Raw genomic sequence first — 21340 nt, forward strand, 5'->3', positions numbered from 1 at the left:
CTCCCGCGGGCTCGCGCCAGGAGCACGCATGCGCTCTTCAGCGGCGCACATCCTCGCAGCTCCCCGCCCCGGAACTCGTCTTCGCCGTCGGCATGCCTGGAGCCGCCGCGGCCAGCCCCTTCCGCCCGCATTCCGCTAGGGCAGCCCATAGAGCTAGAATAGAGAGTGATCTATCTTTGCGGCTGGATCTCCCGTGTCATGCAAGTCCATCTGAACTTCGGGAAATTAGGTTTCTTAAAGATAATTGACACAGATGCCTGGTCAATGGTTTTTAAGCGAGTTGTTAACGTGAAATGCAGCTGTACTGTCTTACGAAACAGTTATCCTACTCAGGGAATTCAATCTGACAGTGTGTAGTTTCATAACGTAACACATGTTAAAGGCTTGCAAGAAAGTCGAAGGAAGGTACCTGTAACATGATCAACAAAAACAGTTGGCTGACTCAGGTTAAGAGGAGCATGCGTTCAAAAGCAAACCATCAAGCCACACTGAAGTGCCGTCGTTCATACAACCATATATAAGGAATGGGTTTTATTCAGAAATAACACAACACAGTGACAGTACGATCATATACGCATCTATAAGTAAGGCAGCCATGAGTAGGCTTGCGCTGTCGTTCATGTATGTTCTACCCCTCGTCCTCGTGTGCCCCCCGGCAGAATGAGTTGTTAAAAGGAGGCGTGAGGATCGTCCTTAAGCTCCATGCGTAGCTTCCACCTGGCGCAAGTTATCCAATATCGCGCCCTCCAGGCACCTCCTCATTCGCACTCGAAGTGCGCGCCCCTTCCGCGCTTGTGCGTCCCGCGTGCTCAAAGGCGAGCTTCCGATTGGCCGGCCTCGCCCGCCGACGAGCCGTCGGATTGGGCGCGCGTGAAAGGGGCGGGCGCGTCGGGAAAGTTTGAATTTGTCCCGTTCGTGCGGGGCAGCGAGTCATGTCGTTCCCGAAGGCGCCGCTCAAGCGCTTCAATGAGGCACTGAGTAAGTCGGCCGGGCAGGGGCGAGTGGCCCTCGCTCTGCGCGCTCCCCTCGCGTGGCTGCCCGGGTGCCTGGACCCGCAGCGCCCGTCCTCTCTCGCCATCGGCCGTCCTGGCCGGGACGGTGGGTGTTGCGGGCCTGAACAGCTGCCCAAGCCACAGCTGCCCGGCGCTGCCAGGAGGGCCCCTGGCCGTGTCCTCCGCTTGGCTGATGGGAAAATGGCATGAGAAGCCGTTGCCCTTGACCTCCGGGGCACCGGCGCGTCCTCTCGGCTCTTCGCGATGGTGGTATCTGCTATTCGGGCCTGCTCTGGGAGCGATTTTGCTCCCTGCTCCCTGATGCCTCTTCACGCCTATCCCCTCGGTCTCTGTTTGCCATTTAGTGGGCCATTTCTATCTCTTACCATGCATCCCTGTGCAAATTTAGACAGGAGCAGAAAAGCAGGCTGGGGGATACTGGGAATTGTAGGACCCCTTGCTACCTGAACATGCATAGGATTGCTCCTTTAGTCTCTTATCTGGGCAATTTATTAGAGTTGCTTTGCTGGAGTAAGCAAGGTACACCTAGACCCACTTTTCAGGGTCACATGTGGCAACACTACAGTGAAAACACTGGAAGAAGAAAGTAAGTGTCAATATTGTGAACATTATGGTAAGAATGCATTATCAGTAATGGAAAAGCATTTAACAGCAGGAGACTGTCGTTATCACCCTGCCCCCCCCAAAAAAAATACAGGGCACATACAGAAAGCTACTACAAAGAAATGGTACAATTCAGTATTTTGGGCATAGGAAAATTCCAGTTCTTCTTTCTCTGGAAAACTCACATCACTGGCTCTGATCTCTGTTTGTGTATGTTTCTCTATCTGGGATACATATGTGCACACAAAGTATCAATTATATTAACTAGTTCTTAGACCTTAGGACATACTCCATGGGAGTTATGCCACAAAATATTTATATTTTTAAGATGCCACAATATGGTGTTTCATTAAGCCTCACTTGCTGCGGATGCTCTATTGTTGAAGCCAAGTTGAACTGGAACAAGCCAAAGCAGTTTCTAGTGTAATTTGGCATGGCCTCAGTTTGCCTCACCCCACAGCATGTGGAGCACATTTTAACATTGTCCTGTTTCTAAGCAATCGATAAGCACCAGAACTCTGCTAGAAATCTTTCCAACACTGTCAGGTATTTGTTACTTTTTATGTATTAGTGTTCTTTCTAAAAACCTGAATCATTAAGAATCAGAATTCACTCTTATCCTTTTGCTAGTACAGTGGTACCTTGGCTCACGAACTTAATCCGTTCCATGATTCTGGTTGTGACCCAAATTGGTTGTGACCCAAGTCAAATTTCCCCATAAGGTTCAATGTAAATAAGGTTAATCCATTCTGTAACTACTTTTTTATCAGAAAAATTTGAAACAAAGTGACAAAGAACAACAAAGTAACAAAATACTGTACAGTTCAGTGGAGAACACTAACCCAGGTGGGGGGGAGGTTATTGTTTTGAGGGAGAGCCCCCCTCCATAAGGACATTGGGGAGATCTTTATCAGGGGTTCCCTCACTTCTTTTTCTCTTAGCTGCAGGGTCAATTTTGGTGAAAAGTCTGTCTAAAGTCACTTGTTTTTTGTATAGTCACTCAGGGGGGTGGGGTTGGGGAGATGGCCGTGATCGTGCTGGTGGGGAGATGGCTGAGATTGCACCCATCTTTCCTGCAGGAGCATGCCTGTGATCACATACGTCTTCCCTGCACAGACGCAACTGTGATCATGGCCATCTCCCCACTTGGGGGGTGAGGAGATGGCCATGATCCTGGCCGCCACCCAATGCAGAGTTCACAATCTAAGTCAAAATGTTCATGAAATTTTCATTCGCAACCCAATTTGGTCATGAACAAAGGTGTTCATGAGCCGAGGTATCACTGTACTGAATAGATAAATACCTTGTAGTACTGATTGAATCAGGTGCTCTTACTTTCTGATCCCTAGATGTGGCTGTTTCATCTGGACATTTGAAAATCTCTAAATTCTCTAAATTTCTGATTCAGTGGGAACATGAGATCCGAAATAAAGGAAATGACACACAGTGTAAAGGTTGTGTACAATATAAGGATTTATGAAGGCTTTGCTACAACTGAAATAGTGGGAAAACTTTTTAAAAAAAAGTTATTGGAATTAGGACTCTGACTTTGATTAATGTTCACCCACACCCACCCCTTCCAGCTTGTGCCCCCCCACCAGGCTCTTATGATATCCCACCTTCAGACCCTTCAAAAGGACATGTGTCCTTTGACAAGTCTCAGCGGTTCAGCATGCAGACAGGTAAGTAATCAAATCATAAATGGCTGTTGCATGGAAGTGCTTAATTGGGAGTTGCTTGCTGCCTGTGTGTCATCCTTTACATTAACAAACTTCTGATCTGTACTTTACTTTCATATGTTAAGAGGTTTCCTTCTTGTCCTTCATTGTCTTACTGACCACGTGCAATTTTTGGGTGTAAATATAGCCATCTTATTATGACTCCTCCTGACTTGGGCTGCAAGCCTATGTGTACTTAAAATGAAAACAAGTCCTCTTGAACAAAGTGGACTGTAATTCCAAGTAAGCACAAGGGACTGATCACAGAAATCAGCTGCTGTTAAAAATATCCTCAAAGTAGTTTTTAATGACCCTGTTTGAAGAGGCTTGAAACTGAAACTCCCAACGTCTGAACAAATTGGATTTGAATCAAGTGTTCAAAAACCTAATATATCTGAAACTCATAACTCTAAATTTCTACTGAACAAACTTAGATTCTATTGCAACTATGAATCAGTTAAGCTTGAATGACTAAAACAAGTCTATCGAAGTCTTTTTGTGATGTTCATGAATGTCTTAATGGATTGTTTTTCCTAATTTAAACATTAACGTGCATTAGCCAAAAGTCATTACAACTCCTTAGTCTGCAGAAAGTAGATATGGAAGTAAAATACATTGAAAAGGACCAGAACTATATCTATGCTGCTGTTCCTTTGGGAGATTATTCTCTGTCATCACCTTAGTTCTGTGTTTTTCATTAGATTTAGTGTAATGTTCTCTTATGTATGCTGTGCCTGGTCTTTATCTGAGACAAGATAACACACTTTTTGGCTTCTATAAGGTGGGCTAATCTAGCCGTAATATTATAAATAAAGTCTGTATTATATTATTATATGATATTATATGTCAAATGCAAAATGTGCCATGTTGTCTATTTCATTTTGTCCACAAAGATCAAGGTACTCACCCCACAGAGTATGCCTATATATTCTATCTATGTATGCTGAATAAATAAATTGGAAATGTACTCTGGTGAAAGTATTTTCTCGCACAATTAAATCCTAAATCGCTTACTCTGGTTCCTTCATAGGAGATGCAGGAGGTCAGCAGAATCCAAACAGCACGAAGCCACCTTCCCCACCAACTGGAAGAAAATTCCAGTCTCTCGGCCCAAGGGTAGGATTGATGTTATGCTTATTCACTGTCTTTTCTGAGTATTTTGTTTTCATTTAAAAAAACAATTCTAAGTTGGGTAAAATATAAATAAAATATTTTGCTTAAACTATTTTGTACCATGATTAAAAATAATAAATGACACCTAAATATTGACTATTCATCACTATGTAAACCTGGGAAGGCAAAATTTGGCACAACACTATATGACTAACAATGCAAAGCTATGCAAGCCAACTAAGAATCAGTTACTGAATTCAACAGGACATATTCCCAGGTAAATGAGTACAAGATTGTAGCCTCAGTTGCAGTTATATGAGTAGGAAAAATATCCTGGATCTCCAACAGTTAATGTGATTACAGTGAATGGTCTATTTAAATCTTGCAGAATTATTCTTTAGTGAGTTTTTGCCAAACCTTACACTGCGGTGAGATTTAGATATTCATGAGCATCTATGTTGATTAGTTTCCACTGTTTGTCATTCTTCTGCCAGAAAAGCTGCATTTGTATGCCTTTAAACGCTGCCCATAAAATGTGCCTTAAAAAAAATCTTCTGTTCATAGCTGTTGGCAATCTTGCGAAGCAGACTTCAAATGTTTTAATCTTGTTTCTGTACCTCTTGTATTTGAAGTCAAACAGTTTTGGAACGAAGTCTAAAGAAGATCAGGCTATCGTAAAAGGCTTGAGAAAACAAAAGGAGTTAGAAAAAGAGGTACGAGCATGACCATTTTTTAAGTGGCTTGTAAACTCCAAAATTTAATTCTGTTAGAATAACTGAAAAAAATGATCTTCAACTTTTGTCTGTCAGTTCTAAAACCTGTTGAAATATATTCTCAATTGATGGAAACCCATTATTTGATTTTTCATTAGATATTAGACAGTAAATTTAAGGAAAAGTCATGACTATAAGTCCTTGTAGTATTAGTGCAAGAATTGTCGATGTGTTCTAGTGCAGCTTTCTCCAACCTTGTACCCTCCAGGTTTTTGGGACTTCAACACCTATCAGCCTTCACAACTTGGCTAATGGTAAGGAATACTTGGACCTGAAGTCCAGAACATTTGGAGAGGAACAAGTTGGGGAAGTTCTAGTGCTTTTATTTGTTTTTTGTAAACTTCTTTGAAATCATTGATGATGAAAGGTGGTATATAAATGTTTATTTATTTGTATAAATATAAATGGTATATAAATGTTAGGAATAAAGAAACAATTCCTCCTTTTAGTGTTTAATGAGAAATAGTTAATTCAACTGTTTTGTTTACAGTGGGAGCATAGTGCCATGCACATTTGACTAATAATGGAACGATCATGTGGACCTACCTTCTGTAATCACTTTCAGTTAATTTATGCACTTTTTTAAAGATTCGGGTACTAATTGGAGAACGAGGTCAGCAGGATAAAAAGTTGCAAAGTCTTGAGAAAGATCTGGCAAAATCTGAATCAAAACTGTCCGCTGTCATTCGTGAGAAAACCTCTCTTTTGGCAAATGTTGCTTCCCTGGAAAAGCAGCTTCTGGAGTTGAGTAAGACCAATGAATTGCTCAAAACAAAGGTACATGTAATTGTGGTTTTATATCCACATCATATGACTTCTTGTCCTCCATTCTGGCAGCAAAGCTTTGTGCCTGAAGGGTTAGAGGGCTTGTAGATGGCATCAAGGCACAACTATACACGATTAAGGAAATAAATAAATAAATAGGCTAATTGAATCTTCTAGTTCATAGATTATGTATTTTTCCAAGTTTCCTGTTGAACCTACTGTCCACTGAGTGATTGGTTATGATAATATCTTGGTTCTATCAAATAAACATGTAACAACTGGGCTGTATGTGGCATATCTACTTTTAAACACTAAGTTTAAAATTGTGGAATTTTTGCACAATTTCAGGTATTATCCTGGTAGACACCCACTTTATTTATTTATTTATTTATTTATTTATTTATTTATTTATTTAGGGGACTTCTATGCCGCCCCATTCGCCGAAGCCTCGGGGCGGCTCACAACCATAAATAAATAGAATTCAATAAAATAATATAAATTAACAATATAAATTAAGTCGCCCTGGCCAAAGAATAAAATGAATAAATAATATTAACAATTAAAATAACATTTGAATAAAAAGGTCTTTGCCTGGCACCGAAAAACAAATAACGATGGCGCCAGGTGGACCTCTCTGGGGAGCGCATTCCATAGATTGGGTGCCACCACAGAGAAAGCCCTCCTCCGGGTACTTACCCTCCTAATTTCCTTCACAGAGGGTTCCCGGAGAAGGGCCTCTCCCGCTGATCTCAAGGGGTGGGCGGGCATATATGGACGTAAGCACTCCTTCAGGTAACCAGGACCCAAGCCGTTAAGGGCTTTATAGATCATCACCAACACCTTGAATTGGGCCCGGACTTCAATGGGAAGCCAGTGAAGCTGACGGAGGACTGGAGTCATGTGAACATAACGCCCAGTCCCCATCAGCAGCCTGGCAGCTCTATTTTGAACCAATTGAAGTATCCGGACCATCTTCAAGGGCAGCCCCACGTAGAGCGCATTACAGAAGTCAAGTCGGGAAGTCACCAACGCGTGTGTCACTGTCGCCAGGCAGTCGTTCTCCAGGTAGGGGTGCAGCTGATGGATCAGCCGAAGCTGAAAGAAAGTGCTCCTCGACCCAGAGCTTTCACTGGAAGCTCAGGTGACAGCGGTGGCGAGGAGCACTCCCAAGTTGCGGACCTTGTCCCTAAGAGGGAGTGCAACCCCATTCAGGACTAGGTTCAATTCACCCTCCCCGAAGCCCAATCCGCCAACCAACAGGACCTCCGTCTTGTCTGGATTGAGCTTCAGTTTATTGGCCCTCATCCAGTCCATTACCTCGGCCAGGCACTTTAAACATTAAATGGCAGACAGATATGCATAGAAGCTGTTATACATTAAGAGTGCTTTTAAATTTCATTGATTTCCACTGGAGAGAGTTAAACACATGCTTAAGGATGTGTCCTATATGCATTGTTTGGGGGTAGGTCTCATCAAATGCTGTGGGGACATCTAATTAGAGGTAACTCTTTCATTGAAATAAAGATATCTTTGGCTAGCTTGTTCTTCACTGTGGACTCTCTGGGTGCCTTCTGAAGATGACTTGAACAGATACAAATTTGAAACAACCCTTTATCTCTCTCCCCTCACTCTCTTTTCTAATAAGTGTTTTGAAGATGGCCCACAGATGATGAGCAGTCTATATGCGGAGTTAATGAAACTCAGGAAACAGATGAATGCAAAGAAGGTAAGTTAGCATAAATGCGGTCAGTGGCTGCCACACTGTAAGAAGTGTTCGGTTTGACCGATGGTGTGAGTTGACATGCTAAAACCACAGTTTTTCCTTAGGAATCCCTCAGTAAGGTAGGCTTTTAAACAAATTTAACTGATCCTGGATGGGTCACAGGCATTTCTTGCTCCTTGATTATGTTTTGTTGTGACATTTCTCCCTAGCTAAATGAAGCTTGCATGATTTGGCCATGTTTTACATTTTGATATAAATTTAGAAGATGAATATGCACTGTTCTGAAACCCAAATAGGTTGAAGGATAGCATTCAAATGTTTTAAATAGAATATGTACTAATGTTTTCTGTAATGCCTTTCTGGGTGTTTTTAGGTTGCTCTTATAAAGAAGGAAAATATGCACAGTAAACCAAACACAGTCCCAAGAACACTGGATCATTCAAAAGAGAAAGTACCACAGCTGGAAGAACAATTGTAAGCCAAAGCATGAGCTGTCTAGTATCAAGCTTTCTTAGTAACTTTGCTGTAATGTAGTTGGGGTAACAGTTTGCAAATGTGAGCACATCTTGGAAGGTAAGAGAGGGGAATTAGGGGGTGTCTCCTAATTCATGGGTAGACAGTGCAGTGCTTTCAGATAGTTTGGACTACAAGCCTCTAAGCCCCAACTAGTTGACCAATAGTCAGGGATTATGGGAGTTGTAGGTGAAAAGTATCTGGAAAGGACCAGGTTATCTACACCTGTGGATGATCAAAGAGAATTCAATAGGTCTCTATTTTTCAGGTTACCCAGTCATCTTCTCTTAGTAATGTGTTATAATATAATCTCCCAGGAAAGCCTATTTCTCAAATGATTTTTTCAGCTACCTCCATTTTTAAAATAGTATGTATTGACTGGAGATTTGACAATAAGAACTGCAAACTCCATACAGGAGAATTCTTAGCTGAGATGAGAAGCTGGAATATAACTGATTTGTATATATAGTCACTTGGCAAACATTTCATGTTGAGTCTTACAGCCTAGCCTCCCAGCTCACTAAAATGTATTTCTGTTCAAAATTAACAAGTTCCAGTGTACCCAAATCTTTAGGTCAGTTGTGGAGAGAGGAGGGAACATGATCCATCTACTTGGTGCTCCTCTCTTACGCCACTCTTCAGCCTCCTTAAGGAGAGCCAAAGCCAATAAGAGCTGGACAGGGACCGCTGAATTGATATCATGCCGCATTGATCAGCAGGCTGTTGAAAAGCATAGTGCGGTTACAGAACCCAGGTCCTCACACAGTGAGAATGAGCCCTTCTGGCTCTCACTTGAATGTAATGAGGCAGGCATCTGTTTCATTTAGTTTCCTTTTGTTGCTTGCCATGGCGATAACAAGAGCAGCTTCGGACAGCTGAACAAAAATAAGTGTCTAGGTTTGTTCTCTTTGATATGGCATTGTATAACAATCAGATACTCACTAAGCAGTGAGTAAATCAGAATGATACCTTTATGGACAAAATTGATTATGCATTACTTTGCTAAAAGTTTGTGTGGGCCAAGGTTTGAGTTTGTCGTCGTCGTCGTCGTCATCATCAACATCATCATCATCAGATGCAGTGGTCATGTTACTAACAGTACTGATATTTTCCAACCTTGTAACATGTTACTGGACTTGGACAATTGTATCAAGATGTATTTATATGTTGTAACATGCATTTATTTTTAAAAGATACCCATATTCATGAACTCTTCCGAAAAGTGAGATGTGACAGATGGGAAGATTTCCCTGTAATTTTTGCATCTTGGTTAAGCAGAGGCTGCTCAGCAGGTTGGAAACTTGTGGGACAGGTGGGGGAGCTAACACTTAAGATACAAGATTGTGGTAGCTATTCAAACCTTTTAACACTCCTGTAAGGCAAACTGATGTGCGCTGAAGCTTGTCAAAAACCAAATAAACTGGATTTCCTTGTATGCTAGAGCAGATTGTCCCTTCTTGAGGTTCCTACTCAACAGTGTTCATGCAATATTCATTTCTTAAATTTATACCTGATTATGTGCATTTTTTGTCTATGTGCAACATATTGTAGGCAACGGGATAACTGAATCCAACCTTCTTTTCTGGCCAACTTGACACTTAAAAATATTTCTGAAAACTTTCCCCAAGACTAATACTATGTTCTCTCAATCTTTCTTTTAGAATAGCAACTGAGGTGCACGCTGAAGAGAAATGTGACTCAGAAAATCTCTTGGAATATATTGCAGAACTTGGGTTAGTGTCCATAGAACTCTAATTAGGTAGCACTGAGACAAACCACTGTCTGGTCAAAATCTTGGATCTGAGGAGTGCATCTGGGTAGGATGGTTTATCAATCACACTACATAGTTTCATACACAATATGCCTTACTGTGTTCTGCGAATCCTCCCACTGGAATGTTAAGCTTGGATATTTGCTGGCTGTTTCCTCCTCAGTGAATTTTATGCTCAAAATTCATTAGTAGCAGGTTTTTAAAACAAACTGCAAAACCACATAGACATCCTAGGTGAAGAACAAGACTGAGTGGGAAATTCTTGGGAAAGCTGCATGTGTTCATTCCTGCATTGTTTGAAACATTTTGCATGAGTTTATGGCAGCTGCTATTTCTGGTCTGCCTATCCTACCTGAAGATCTATGGTAGACATGTACTGGGAGTAGTTTACCAAATATAATCTTGAGCTCTAACTGGAAGTGAAAAAGGCTAGGCTTGTTTTATAGGGAAGCTGTTGTGATCTGCTTATTGCTTGTGGCCATAGATTACTACTTTACTGGTGGTGATGCCAGGAATAAGGGCTGCTTCAACGCTTTGGAAAGCTAACAGAAGTTAATGAAATGTACAGCCTAAGCAAACCTATCATAAACTACAGTGACAAAGATGGTGTCTGTTTCTGCCCAACAGCCTTGTTGCAGAACAAGTTGAAGATAAATACAAGCAGGAAGTTGCCCAATTAGAGGAAATAATAGAAGCCAAGAATAAAGACATTGAAACATTGCAAACTACTCTTCAACAGAAAGAATCAATGCTGTCAACACAAATTGAAGAGCTGTGGGAGAAGTGCCAGATGTGTAAGCAGCAAAAAGGTGATTGAAAGTATTATGTGCTTTGGCCAAATATGCTTTTTTTTCAAAATAGATATCACTTGGTTTTACTTCCTTCTGTTAACCTTTAAAATATAGCTGATCTCTGCTAAGGTGTATTCCTTTCTCTCCTGTAACACATAAAATACTGTTTGCCTGCATACTTCAAAGACTAGTCTGCCAAGTGAAACCTCTCCCATTTGTATAGGGACAAAAATGCTATACTGACATACTGTTTTGTTTTTTTAATAATTATATTTGGCTTATGAACATTACTGTGTGTTAGGTCATTTTCAATTCAAGGAAGCAGAAAGTCATCAAAGCAGCAACCCCCCTGACAAAAAGTAACAAAAAGCTCCCAAAGAAATAATTTGTTCTTTAAATTGTTATTGCAGAAAACAAATGAAGTGCTGAAGTGGAGTAATTTGAGGTGGAATTTGAATATATTTTCTATGTGAGTTAGAATAAGGTATTTTTGTTATGGAATGACTTGTGGCTGGAATAAAAGCAGTCAAATGGCTTGTTAAATGTGCCTTCTTTCCAAGACAGAGACAATCCAGGTTCCTAGGAAGGTGGCTATGAAAATGTCAGAGAAGAATGTTTGGTATTTAAAGTACTATGTATGACACTATGTATGTATATTTTAGAGAAATGTTGCATTGAATATGGAGAAAAGAAACAAACTCTAAATGCTGAAATAAAAAGCCTGAAAGAGAAACTGAATCTAGAAGAACAGGAACACCAAAAGCAGAAGGAAGCCTGGAAGGTGAATGAAATAGTACAGATTCGCTATTTTAGCTATTTGTATCAAAGAATGAAAGAGTGTCAATGAATGTGCTACAGATCTTGGTCATTTTGCTTTCAAACTTCCTAATCTATTCCATTCTTGACAGCTATAGCAAAGGAGACATGATTTGGGGTTGACCTCTTCAATCTTCCTCAAATAACTCAGGATACATTAAATCTGGCTGAAGCAAGAACCTTATGCACCTACTACAGAGTAATTTGGGGGCTTACTTCTGAGTAAATATGTATAGAATTGTTAACTAATGTTTATTTCATTAGGAATAACCTTTGAACTATAATGTATCTTAAACAAAATCTATCTTTAGATAGATTTTTCTTCAAAAGCATTTTATTTTAAAAAATCCAATTTAAATTTAAAAATCTGATTTAAATTGGTTTTTTTAAAAAGCACTTTTTCAAAAATTAATTATTTTTTTTAAATTGCCACCCTGGAAATTAGGGTTTCAAAATGTCATCAAAATAGTTTCCAAAATTTCACCCATGTCTAAAACTTTTAAAGTTTTAAAATGCTTGGATGCAGCTCTGGACAGAGAACCAGTGTGATCTTGCAGTTAAGTCTTTACTATCCTTTGCTTGTGCAACTGAATAAGTTATTCATGAGTGAAAGATAACCTAGCAGATGATTATGGTTATTTGCTTTATTTATTTATTGCTAATGGTTGTTGTTTTTGATACTACTTCAGGAGGCCTTTGCTTCTGAGCATCAGAAGCTGCTTGAATTCCAAGAAGAGATGACAGAAGAAAGAGAAATTCTGCGCAGAGAACTGAAAGAAACCATGGATGAGTTGGAGAGACTGCACACCAAAGAAAGCAAAGTTGATGAACTGCTGAAGCGCTTGGAACAAGAGAATGAATCCCAAGCTGAGGAGCTAGCATGGCTGGAAGAAAAACTGAAAGGGTTTGTGCACGCCCCCCCACCCTGCATGGCAGCATCCAGCTGTGCCCTGTAGCGCACCTTCTGTGGTTCTTAAATGGAGAGCAGCACTTGAGCTGATGCTTGAAGGCCCTGCCATTCAGCAACTTAGTATTTCTTTCAGTTCTATCAGTAATTTTGGGGATTCTTAGAACTTATATTACTTCACTTCTAATGTTACTTTTTCCATATAGGAAAAGTGCAGAGTTGGAGAAAATGGCTGAATTACACAGCAGTGATATTGTGAAGATGCAAGGAGAGCACAGCATTACCCAGTGTAAACTAAAAGAGACCACTGCTGAGTTTGAAACGTATGTAAGACTTTGAGTACAAAACAGTTGACTCAGTTTCCGTTTCTATGTGACTGTTACACATCAGAATCTCCCCCTTTCTGAAACTCTTTATTTATAGCATATTTATTGATCTGCATCTAAACAGATTCCAGAGCAATGAATGATAAGAAAAAGAAAACACTATGGTAAAACAAGCTATCAGTAAAAAAGAATAGCTGGTCAACAGATAAATGGTTCCAGAAATAAATAGGTTTCTCAGAGGCACTGGAAACAGCAGAAGGCAGGGAGTTCCAGAGGAATGAAGCCACAGAGTGAAGGCTTTTCTCCAGCTGAACTCCAGTCAGGCTGTGAGTCCATGCAAAAGCACATGCCATCTGATGTTCCCATCTGATGTTCTCAGTGATTGGGCAGTTTGAGAAGGGAGAAGATGCTCTTTAAAGCTACCTAGTCCCAGTTGCTTGGGCTTTGTAAACTAGTCACAAAGCCTGAAACAGCCTGGCAGCAAATAGGCAGCCAGTGTAGTTCCGTCAGCCAAGGAAATGTGTGGTGAAAAGGGACAGCTCCTGATGTCAGCTGAGTTGTTTCATTCTGTACTAGCTCCAACATCAGGGCCATTAATTAATTTTTTTGAAAAATATTAAAATTTATAAAAATGAGTTACAATGCCACTAAATACAATTAAAATCATATTATAATGTAACAAAAAGTGAATCCCACCACCAGGACCATTAGATACATTCTAAATCATTTGCTTTTCAATAGACTCCATCCCCCTTCTAAAAGCGCGATAAATCCTGGGATGGTTCAAATCCTTTCCCTTTTATTGGCACATACGCAATAAATGGTCCCTCAATTGCTTCAAAATTATTATTTTCTATATAACCTTTTTCATTTTAATATCACAAGTTAATTTATCATTAATAGCCATATTACAAACTTCTTTTGTTTATCTCTTTTCTCCAATTGTTTTATCTCCCTTTCCAGATTTTCCACATGTTTAATTCTCTCTTTTTAAATTATATGCCACCTCAATACTCCCCTTGCAACTGCTTTCATTGTGTCTCAAACTAGACCTTTATCACTGCTTTCTCTATCATTAATTTCCCAAATTTCTTTCTTTTGGGGCCAACCTTAAGGGCAGCCTCACATTTAGTACAGTGCACTAATCCAGTCTTGAGATTACAAGTGCCTGTACAGCTGTGGCCAGCCTCACCTTATCCAGGGTAGGCCATAATTGGCAAACCACTCAAAAATGGTAATAGGCATTCTAACCCACCATGGCCACTTGGGAGTCCAGTGACAGTGATGGCTCTATGGTTATTCCAAGACTAGGAGATGGAGTGCAACCCTATCCAGAACAGCAGGAAGTCTACTTCCTAGATTTGGAACCCACTTACCCACAATTTCCATCTTGTTCAGGTTCAGCTTCAGTTGATAACTGAATCTAGGCATTGATCTAGGACTTGCACAAACTCATCTGATTCAGATATTACACAGCTCTGTCTCTCTGTGTTATCAGCATATAAATTGTGCTTGGCTCCAAATCCTCTAAAAGCCACTCCTGGTGGTTATATATTGACATTGAACAACATTGGGGACAAGGTGGTACTTGGGTAACCCTATAGCTTAGTTGCCAAGGAACAGTCATCCAATCAATCCCTCAGGTAAATCCAGAACAACTACAGCATCGTGCTTTCATTGTCCAGCCCATGGACTGGATTGAGCAGAATAGCATGGTCAATGGTATCAAAAGCTGTTCAGAGATGGAGCATAATTAACAGGGTTTTATTCTCCCTGCTCTTCTGCTGATATAGATAATCCATTATGGTAACCAAGGCAGTTTCAGCTCCTTAACCAGGTCAAAACCCAATCTGGAATGGATCTAGATAAACAGTATCTTTCAGGAGTGCCTGAAATTGCTGTATCACAACCCTCAGGTACTTCCCCAAAAAAGGAGTATCTGGGTTGGGCACCAGTCATCAAGAACAGTGGATTCAGGTGTGGTCACACCACTACCTCTTTGAGGATAGCAGGGACTACCCTTTCATGCTGCAATGTATTTATTACTCCATGGATCCTCCGTGTTATACCCTTTCAGCTAACTTTTATTAGTTGGGGGTAGGGGATTGGCAAGGAACAAGAGGACACTTCATTGATGACATTGCTGCCAACACCTTGTCCACATCATTGGGCAGCAGCAACTGAAGTTGACTCAGATAGTTGTGCAGATGGTGACATCAGACACTTCAGCTGGAATGTCAGTAATTATTGCAGCAAGTTCACCATGAAGACACGTTATTTTGACCTCAAAATGCAGTGCAAAAATCACAGTAGGCCCTTGAGGGAACCAGAACCTCATTTACTTGTGAGAATGCTAACTCAGAAAAGTTCCGGTGGACAGCTAGCTACTCAAGGATGCAAGCTTTCTTTGCTGCCTGCACTACAATGCAATAAGCCCAATTATGTGCTCTAGAGCATGCTCAGTCATCTTCAGTTAAAATCTTGTATCTTTGGTGCTGTAGCTGAGGTCTAGCTTCTTTCATTAACTAGCTCCCCAGAATGTTGAGGAGCAGGGTAGTCTCCAGAGCACCAAAAAAGGCATTTAGGTGGCCTTCCACATCAAACTGTTCCACAGTGAGAGTAGGGCTTCAGCTGGATTGCCAGCTCAACCCCCTGGAAATTTCCTAAGAGCATCTAGAAAGCCACTGGATTCCATTATATGGTCTCATGGAACAGACCATATAATTGTGTCTCCCACCCCTGCAGAAGGGAAGCAATACATTGAGCTCAAATATTACATATGGATGATGCTTAAAGTTTCATCAAGACTAACCGCAGCACATCCATCTTGTGTTGATGTTTGGTTGCTCTGAGTAGGATTTGGTCTCTGAAGTTCCTTTGGGAAAAAGGTTTAGTTAATGACAGATAGCTGCACGATCCTTCCACCAAGATTTTCCCAAGCTGGTGTCCTCCAGATGATTTGGGCTACGACTCCCAGACAGTGGCTATGTTAATTGGGAATTATGGGAATATCTGGAGACCAACAGCTTGAGAAAGAAAATTGTTGATCTGCAGTCTCTCCTGGCTTCTGATAGTTAATGCCATCCTGGCTTCATTTTCAAAGGAGAGGCAATAGAAAGAACTTCTGATAAGCCTGAGATCTGATAAGCCTGTTGCGTTTCCTTGAGCAAGTCTGCCATTCTTTGATGTCTGTAGTCCTTTATGGCACATGTGAAAGTAAGACACTGAAATCTTTGAAGCAGTTCTAACCCAGCTCCCATGCATAGCAGTATGTATTGAATTCCATCTGTTCAGCGCTGTTTTGCCATGCTGTTTAACTCATCTATATTTTGAGGATACAAATTCTTCCAAGGTGGGTTACAAACAAATATGTTAATTAAGTCACAATGATACAGTATCAAAAGAGAAGTTGTTAAGTTGATCCCCACAGTGCAGTTGGTGTCTGTCTGTCTTTGCCTTCTGCCTCTCTCACTGACCTGGTTCAGTGTTGCTTTGCTTGCATTTTCAATAAGACTGCTGTGGGGCACTATATGGCCAACTGCTGCTTCGCCTTACATTTTAGCATTACCACCTAATCTCTTTCTTGCGGAAGTGAGGGAGGGAACTAAATAGAGAGCTGCCCAGGATACCAGCCTTCCATTTCTCCCCTTTATATAGGGGATGGGGTCAGAAAATAGAAGGGATGAATCATTGAAGACCATGAAGATAGGAGTTCCGCTTGCATCTGATTGTAACACTCTTACAATGATTATCACTCACTTCTAACCTGGCAGAACTCCAAAATGCCCCTCTTGACTTACGTAAGTGTGTTATAAAGCATTCATAGCTCTGACTTGGCCAGGAAATGCAGCAACATAAACTGAAATGAATGAAGTTGAGTGGGAGTGGAGACAAAGTCCAAATCAAGTCCAACAGAAATGCTTCTCTCCTTAGTTACAAAGTTTGTGTAGGGGAAGAAATTGCATGCCTCAGGCGAGAGAAGACTACCCTCCAGGACAAACTACTCGAGATGAGCAAAACAACTGAACACATGACTGAGGTGATGCAAGGAGTACAGCAGGCTAAAGAAAAGGCCAAAGAAGACCGTGCAAGGTACTGACAGTGCTGGGAAGGACCTCCTGGTAGACTTGATAATAACTGTCCATGGTGCTGCTTGGTTATATTCTTATGTTTTTGCTGAGACTTTTGACTAGATTTACAGCTAAGTTATGCTTTCACCACTGAACGTAATTCTAACTGCTAATGCCACCCATCCCGCAAAGTGTACTTTGAAATTCATTTGAATCTACTTAGCCAAAACAAGTTACTTGTTCAGTTACAAACAACTCGATGAGCGGTCGTGTCTCTTGATAGAACCAAGATAGGTAAAATTTGCCTCCCTTCATGTTGTCTCTTGCAGTATATACATTGTATATATTAGAGGTATCCTATTGACTAGGGGTCTGTGGGGAGGGTCAGTCTTTCCTCAGTATTTGAGTACAATTGCATATGCAGGGAACAATCTATTCATGTTTAAAAAGAAAAAAAACCTTCCAGCTTCCTTTCAGCTGTAGGAATTTTTTCTGTCTCACCAATCATAGCTTTGTACCAATAGCTACTTTTTGTTCTGAGCAACTTGCCCAGTACATACAGTGCACTTTTTTTCAGTTTAGATGTTGCCAATATCTCCCTGTACTTCAAATTAGAGAAGAACTTTTTACTCTCCCACACTTTTAGGATGCTCCTGGATGCTGAGGCAAAAATAGCTTTAAAAAATGAAGAAATAAAAAGGATCAAGGATTCAAGTGCTGTACAGGTTGCTAATCTTCAAGCAAAACTAGAAGAACAAAGTAAATACTTAACCAAGCAACTTGAGATGGAAAGGTGAATGTTGCTAGTTTTCCACTGGGGCACAAGGTCAAAATATCTGGAAGCAGAAATGAATTGTCTTTAGCTGACACGATCCATCACAATAATTATAGATTTTAGGAAGATTAAATTTAATTCTTTCCTCTGTTTTCTTTCATTTTAGGAAAACTATTGCAGAAAAAGTAGAATCAGATTACAGAGAGCAGATAGAAACTTGGCATGCCCTATATGAAGAGCTGTATAATAAAGTAAAACCATTTCAGGTGAGATTATGTTTAGCATTTAGGTAGTATGCATGTTTTTAAACACCAGAATAAAGCTGGAGTGTTGGCTCTTTTCTCCAAATAAATTGCTTTAATACTATTAACATCCTGAATACAGGTTGGATGGTTCGTATATTAAATTGGTTATCTCTTAAATACAGAGTTGTTTCCCCAGTGACAGAAAGTACATTGATCCAGTGGAGGCATAAGTCAGTGAAATAAGGAGGTAGACAATTTCTTACAGCTTTCCCTCTTCTGTACCTCTCCTAAACCTTCTCCATGGGTAGAGAACTCTTCCAAACTACCTGGGAGCTGGTGTGGAGAAGAGGGGAAATAGCCCCCTCCATTTCACTGAGCTAAGCCTCTCTTGCACCAAAGAGCCTTCTATCAGCAGGCACTACTTGGATAAACCTCAGAGCATTTGAAAAACACTGCGAGCTGTAGTTCATCACATGTTATATGTTTCAGAAACAACTTGATGCTTATGAGGCTGAAAAGAATGCCCTTCTGAATGAACAAGGTGTAGCCCAAGAAGAACTGAACAAAATTAGTGATGCATATGCTAAGCTGCTGGGCCATCAGAATCAGAAGCAGAAAATCAAACATGTAATGAAGCTGAAAGAAGAGAATACCCAGTTGAAGCAGGTTTGTGCATTATATGAAGATCGTATGTATCTTTCTAACAGCAAATTCAAGTGCCTGTCAAATTGCAAGCAAAATTGAGCTATCCAAAAATAGGTTTGGCATGTACATACTGGAGAAAGGGCACCCTTGGTAAGCAGGAGTACATAATTCAGTGAATTAATAGAAAATAGCATTATTTTTAAAAAGTCAGAACTTGTCAATGGAGCCTGTGAGTTTACCAGATCTTGGTGGCTGTTGAGACTGCAGAAAGAAGACATCAGATGAGGGATTTAAAGACACCCTAAGTCAGGTAGACTATTGAACATACGCTTGTATAGCTTGTAAGTCCTACAACTGAGACCAGTTTAAGATGTACAATATTTGTTGGTCACTTCAAAGGGGCACAAGAAGGGGAGAAAAATAAGATAAAATGGAAATTGACCTTTCAGTTAGTGCCTTGGGTTTTTCTAGGCGGCGGGGGCGGGTGCAGAGGGAGGCTGGCAGTCTTCTAAGAGCTTCTGAAAGGAACTCTACATATCCTGCAACCTACTTTTGCCACTATTATTCCTGACTAGAAGCATTTTAATGGATAGGGTGTGCACTAAAACAGAGGTGTGATCTATGCAACCTCTCAATGAGCCCCCAACCCTGCAGTTTGTGATATTTTTAAAATTATTAATATTGCATTGCATTTTCCTAAGAATCAAAATGATGCCTGGAGTGGCTTTTATTTATTGATTGTTTTCTGTACAACCCATTAACCAAGATGTTTCTCCATGAAATGCCAGAAGGGTTGAACTATGTTTGCAGGCAAGCTAAGATTGATGCCTTTAACATCTGTAGCAGCTGTGCATGCTATTTTGTTTTTTATTTTTTTTCCCCCACCCCTCAATTTCTGTTCAAAATGGAAAATGGCCCCCAAACCTCCTGAAGTTGCCCACCCCTGCACTAAAATATAAATTCTTGTCTATCTTCCCTTATCATTCCCTTTCTGTAGCAGTCTTACCTTATATCTTAGCACATAACATTTTCAAATGGGCGTGCTGGGTTGACTGAGTAGTTCATCTCCTTTTGAAAATTGAATTTTTCTTCTAGAAGCAAACATGAGATCTGGATTGTTCTCAGTTAAGGTGTGGAGTTCAACATTCTTTAATTAAGCAAATGCTCTAATTACTCAGTATATGTGCTTCTATATTGGGAAGGCAATACAGAAATCCAATTTAAAATGAAGCCAATTGAAAATGTTTAGTCCTTAAAAAAAATTAACACATGCTTCAGATAATGCAATCAAATCTTTTAAGTGTTGAATTCTATCAAAGCTGACATGGCTTAATGAACTTTTAGTCTAGATATCTGTCCATAATATTGACAGGAAACATTGAGAGAAACCAGGAGTTAGCTCTTTTGCATAGAAGCAAGAACTCCCTTGCTGCCTAATAAAAGAGACTTGTGCCTAGCAGTGGGACGAGAGAGGGAAAAGTTCATAGGAAGGAATCCCTTTCAACAGATCTCATTATTTAGATCAATTCTCTATACTAAACACTTTTCATATATGCATGATCAACAAACTAAGCTAGTGTATTTGCTCTTAAAATATACTGGATTTATAAGGAGTATATGTCGAAGTACCCACTGACTTGGTTTGGGTCACATGGTATCATGTTTCACATCACTTGGAGTTTGTTATGGACTGAAATGTTCTTTTTTCTTAGGAGGTATCAAGGCTGCGTGCTCAGATAGCGAAGGAAAAAAAAGCTCGAGGAGATCTCCAGGAGCAAATGAATGCGATTCAGGGTATCAAACGATTTGATCCTTCTAAAGCTTTTCAACACTCTGCCAAGGAAAATGTTGCCCCCAAAACACCTTTTAAAGAAAGTGAGTGTCTGTAAATACATTCCACAAATTTGAGGGATTTGGGCAGGGCTTTTCAACAGCTTTTAAGTTATCTATAATAATAAAATGTTTTTACAAGCAACTTATATCATTTTTAATTGTACCACAGGTAACAGAAACAAAAACCAAACTGGTCTCGACAGAATGGGAATAAACTCAGATGTTGAAGTATGAAGGGCTCTACTTAGAAAATAACAGGCGTGCCCTACAGAACTGTGTGTACACCTGTAGTTTTTTAAAATGCAATTATGTGGTTGTGATTGGGAAGTTCTTTTTAAATAACTATTGAAACAATAAAGCAACAAATTATAACTATTTAAAAAATTCTCTCCCTTTGTCTGAAGTGATTGATTTTATTTTTTATTTATTATGCTGATTTTTCCTGCAAGTACTCCAAGGCAGCTGACATAACCTCCCTCCCTCCCTCTCTGTCTTATCCTCACAAGAGCACTGGGAGGTGGGTTGGGCTGAGATATGAACTGTAGAAGCTGGATTGCCTTAAATACCAGTCTAGCACTTTAATCCCTGTGCCATACTGGCTATCCCTGGTATTTAATGCATCACATTCAGGCATAGTTAGAAATACTGCATATGCTAGTGAAGCTAGTTCTTGTAGATGTTAGCTGATCTAAGAAGTTAACATGATTGCTGTGTTCTGTTGCATGTTTAACTATCATGCATGCATGTGTACCATGGAATCTGGTTCTTGGGCTGTTAACATGAGAGTGTGCATGCAGAGGATTTACAGACATGTTCCACCTCTGTTGCATGAGGTGGTACAATGGCTTCAACAGACAGACTGGGGAAATCAATCTTGCCAGATGAGGAAGGGTGCTTTAGGAAAATAGCAAAGAAGGGCTTTGGGAGGTCATACAGAATT

The 21340-nt window shown here is 40.3% G+C and overlaps 1 protein-coding gene across 1 annotated transcript; it reads left to right on the plus strand.

The window, feature by feature from the left end:
• Window positions 1–902: 902 nt before the first annotated feature.
• Window positions 903–20753, plus strand: HMMR (hyaluronan mediated motility receptor). Its single transcript, XM_044453818.1, has 18 exons — window positions 903–978; window positions 3200–3298; window positions 4365–4450; window positions 5080–5160; window positions 5809–5997; window positions 7631–7711; window positions 8082–8182; window positions 9883–9954; window positions 10620–10801; window positions 11446–11564; window positions 12289–12503; window positions 12713–12829; window positions 16766–16924; window positions 17549–17695; window positions 17844–17943; window positions 18412–18588; window positions 20280–20442; window positions 20570–20753. Exons 1-18 carry the CDS (start codon window positions 933–935, stop codon window positions 20632–20634), a joined length of 2199 nt encoding a protein of 732 aa, XP_044309753.1. The 5' UTR covers window positions 903–932; the 3' UTR covers window positions 20635–20753.
• Window positions 20754–21340: the final 587 nt, after the last annotated feature.

The sequence above is a fragment of the Varanus komodoensis genome, unplaced genomic scaffold (genome assembly GCF_004798865.1).
Source record: "Varanus komodoensis strain SLA01 unplaced genomic scaffold, ASM479886v1 scaffold7_1, whole genome shotgun sequence".
Taxonomy (NCBI): domain Eukaryota; kingdom Metazoa; phylum Chordata; class Lepidosauria; order Squamata; family Varanidae; genus Varanus; species Varanus komodoensis.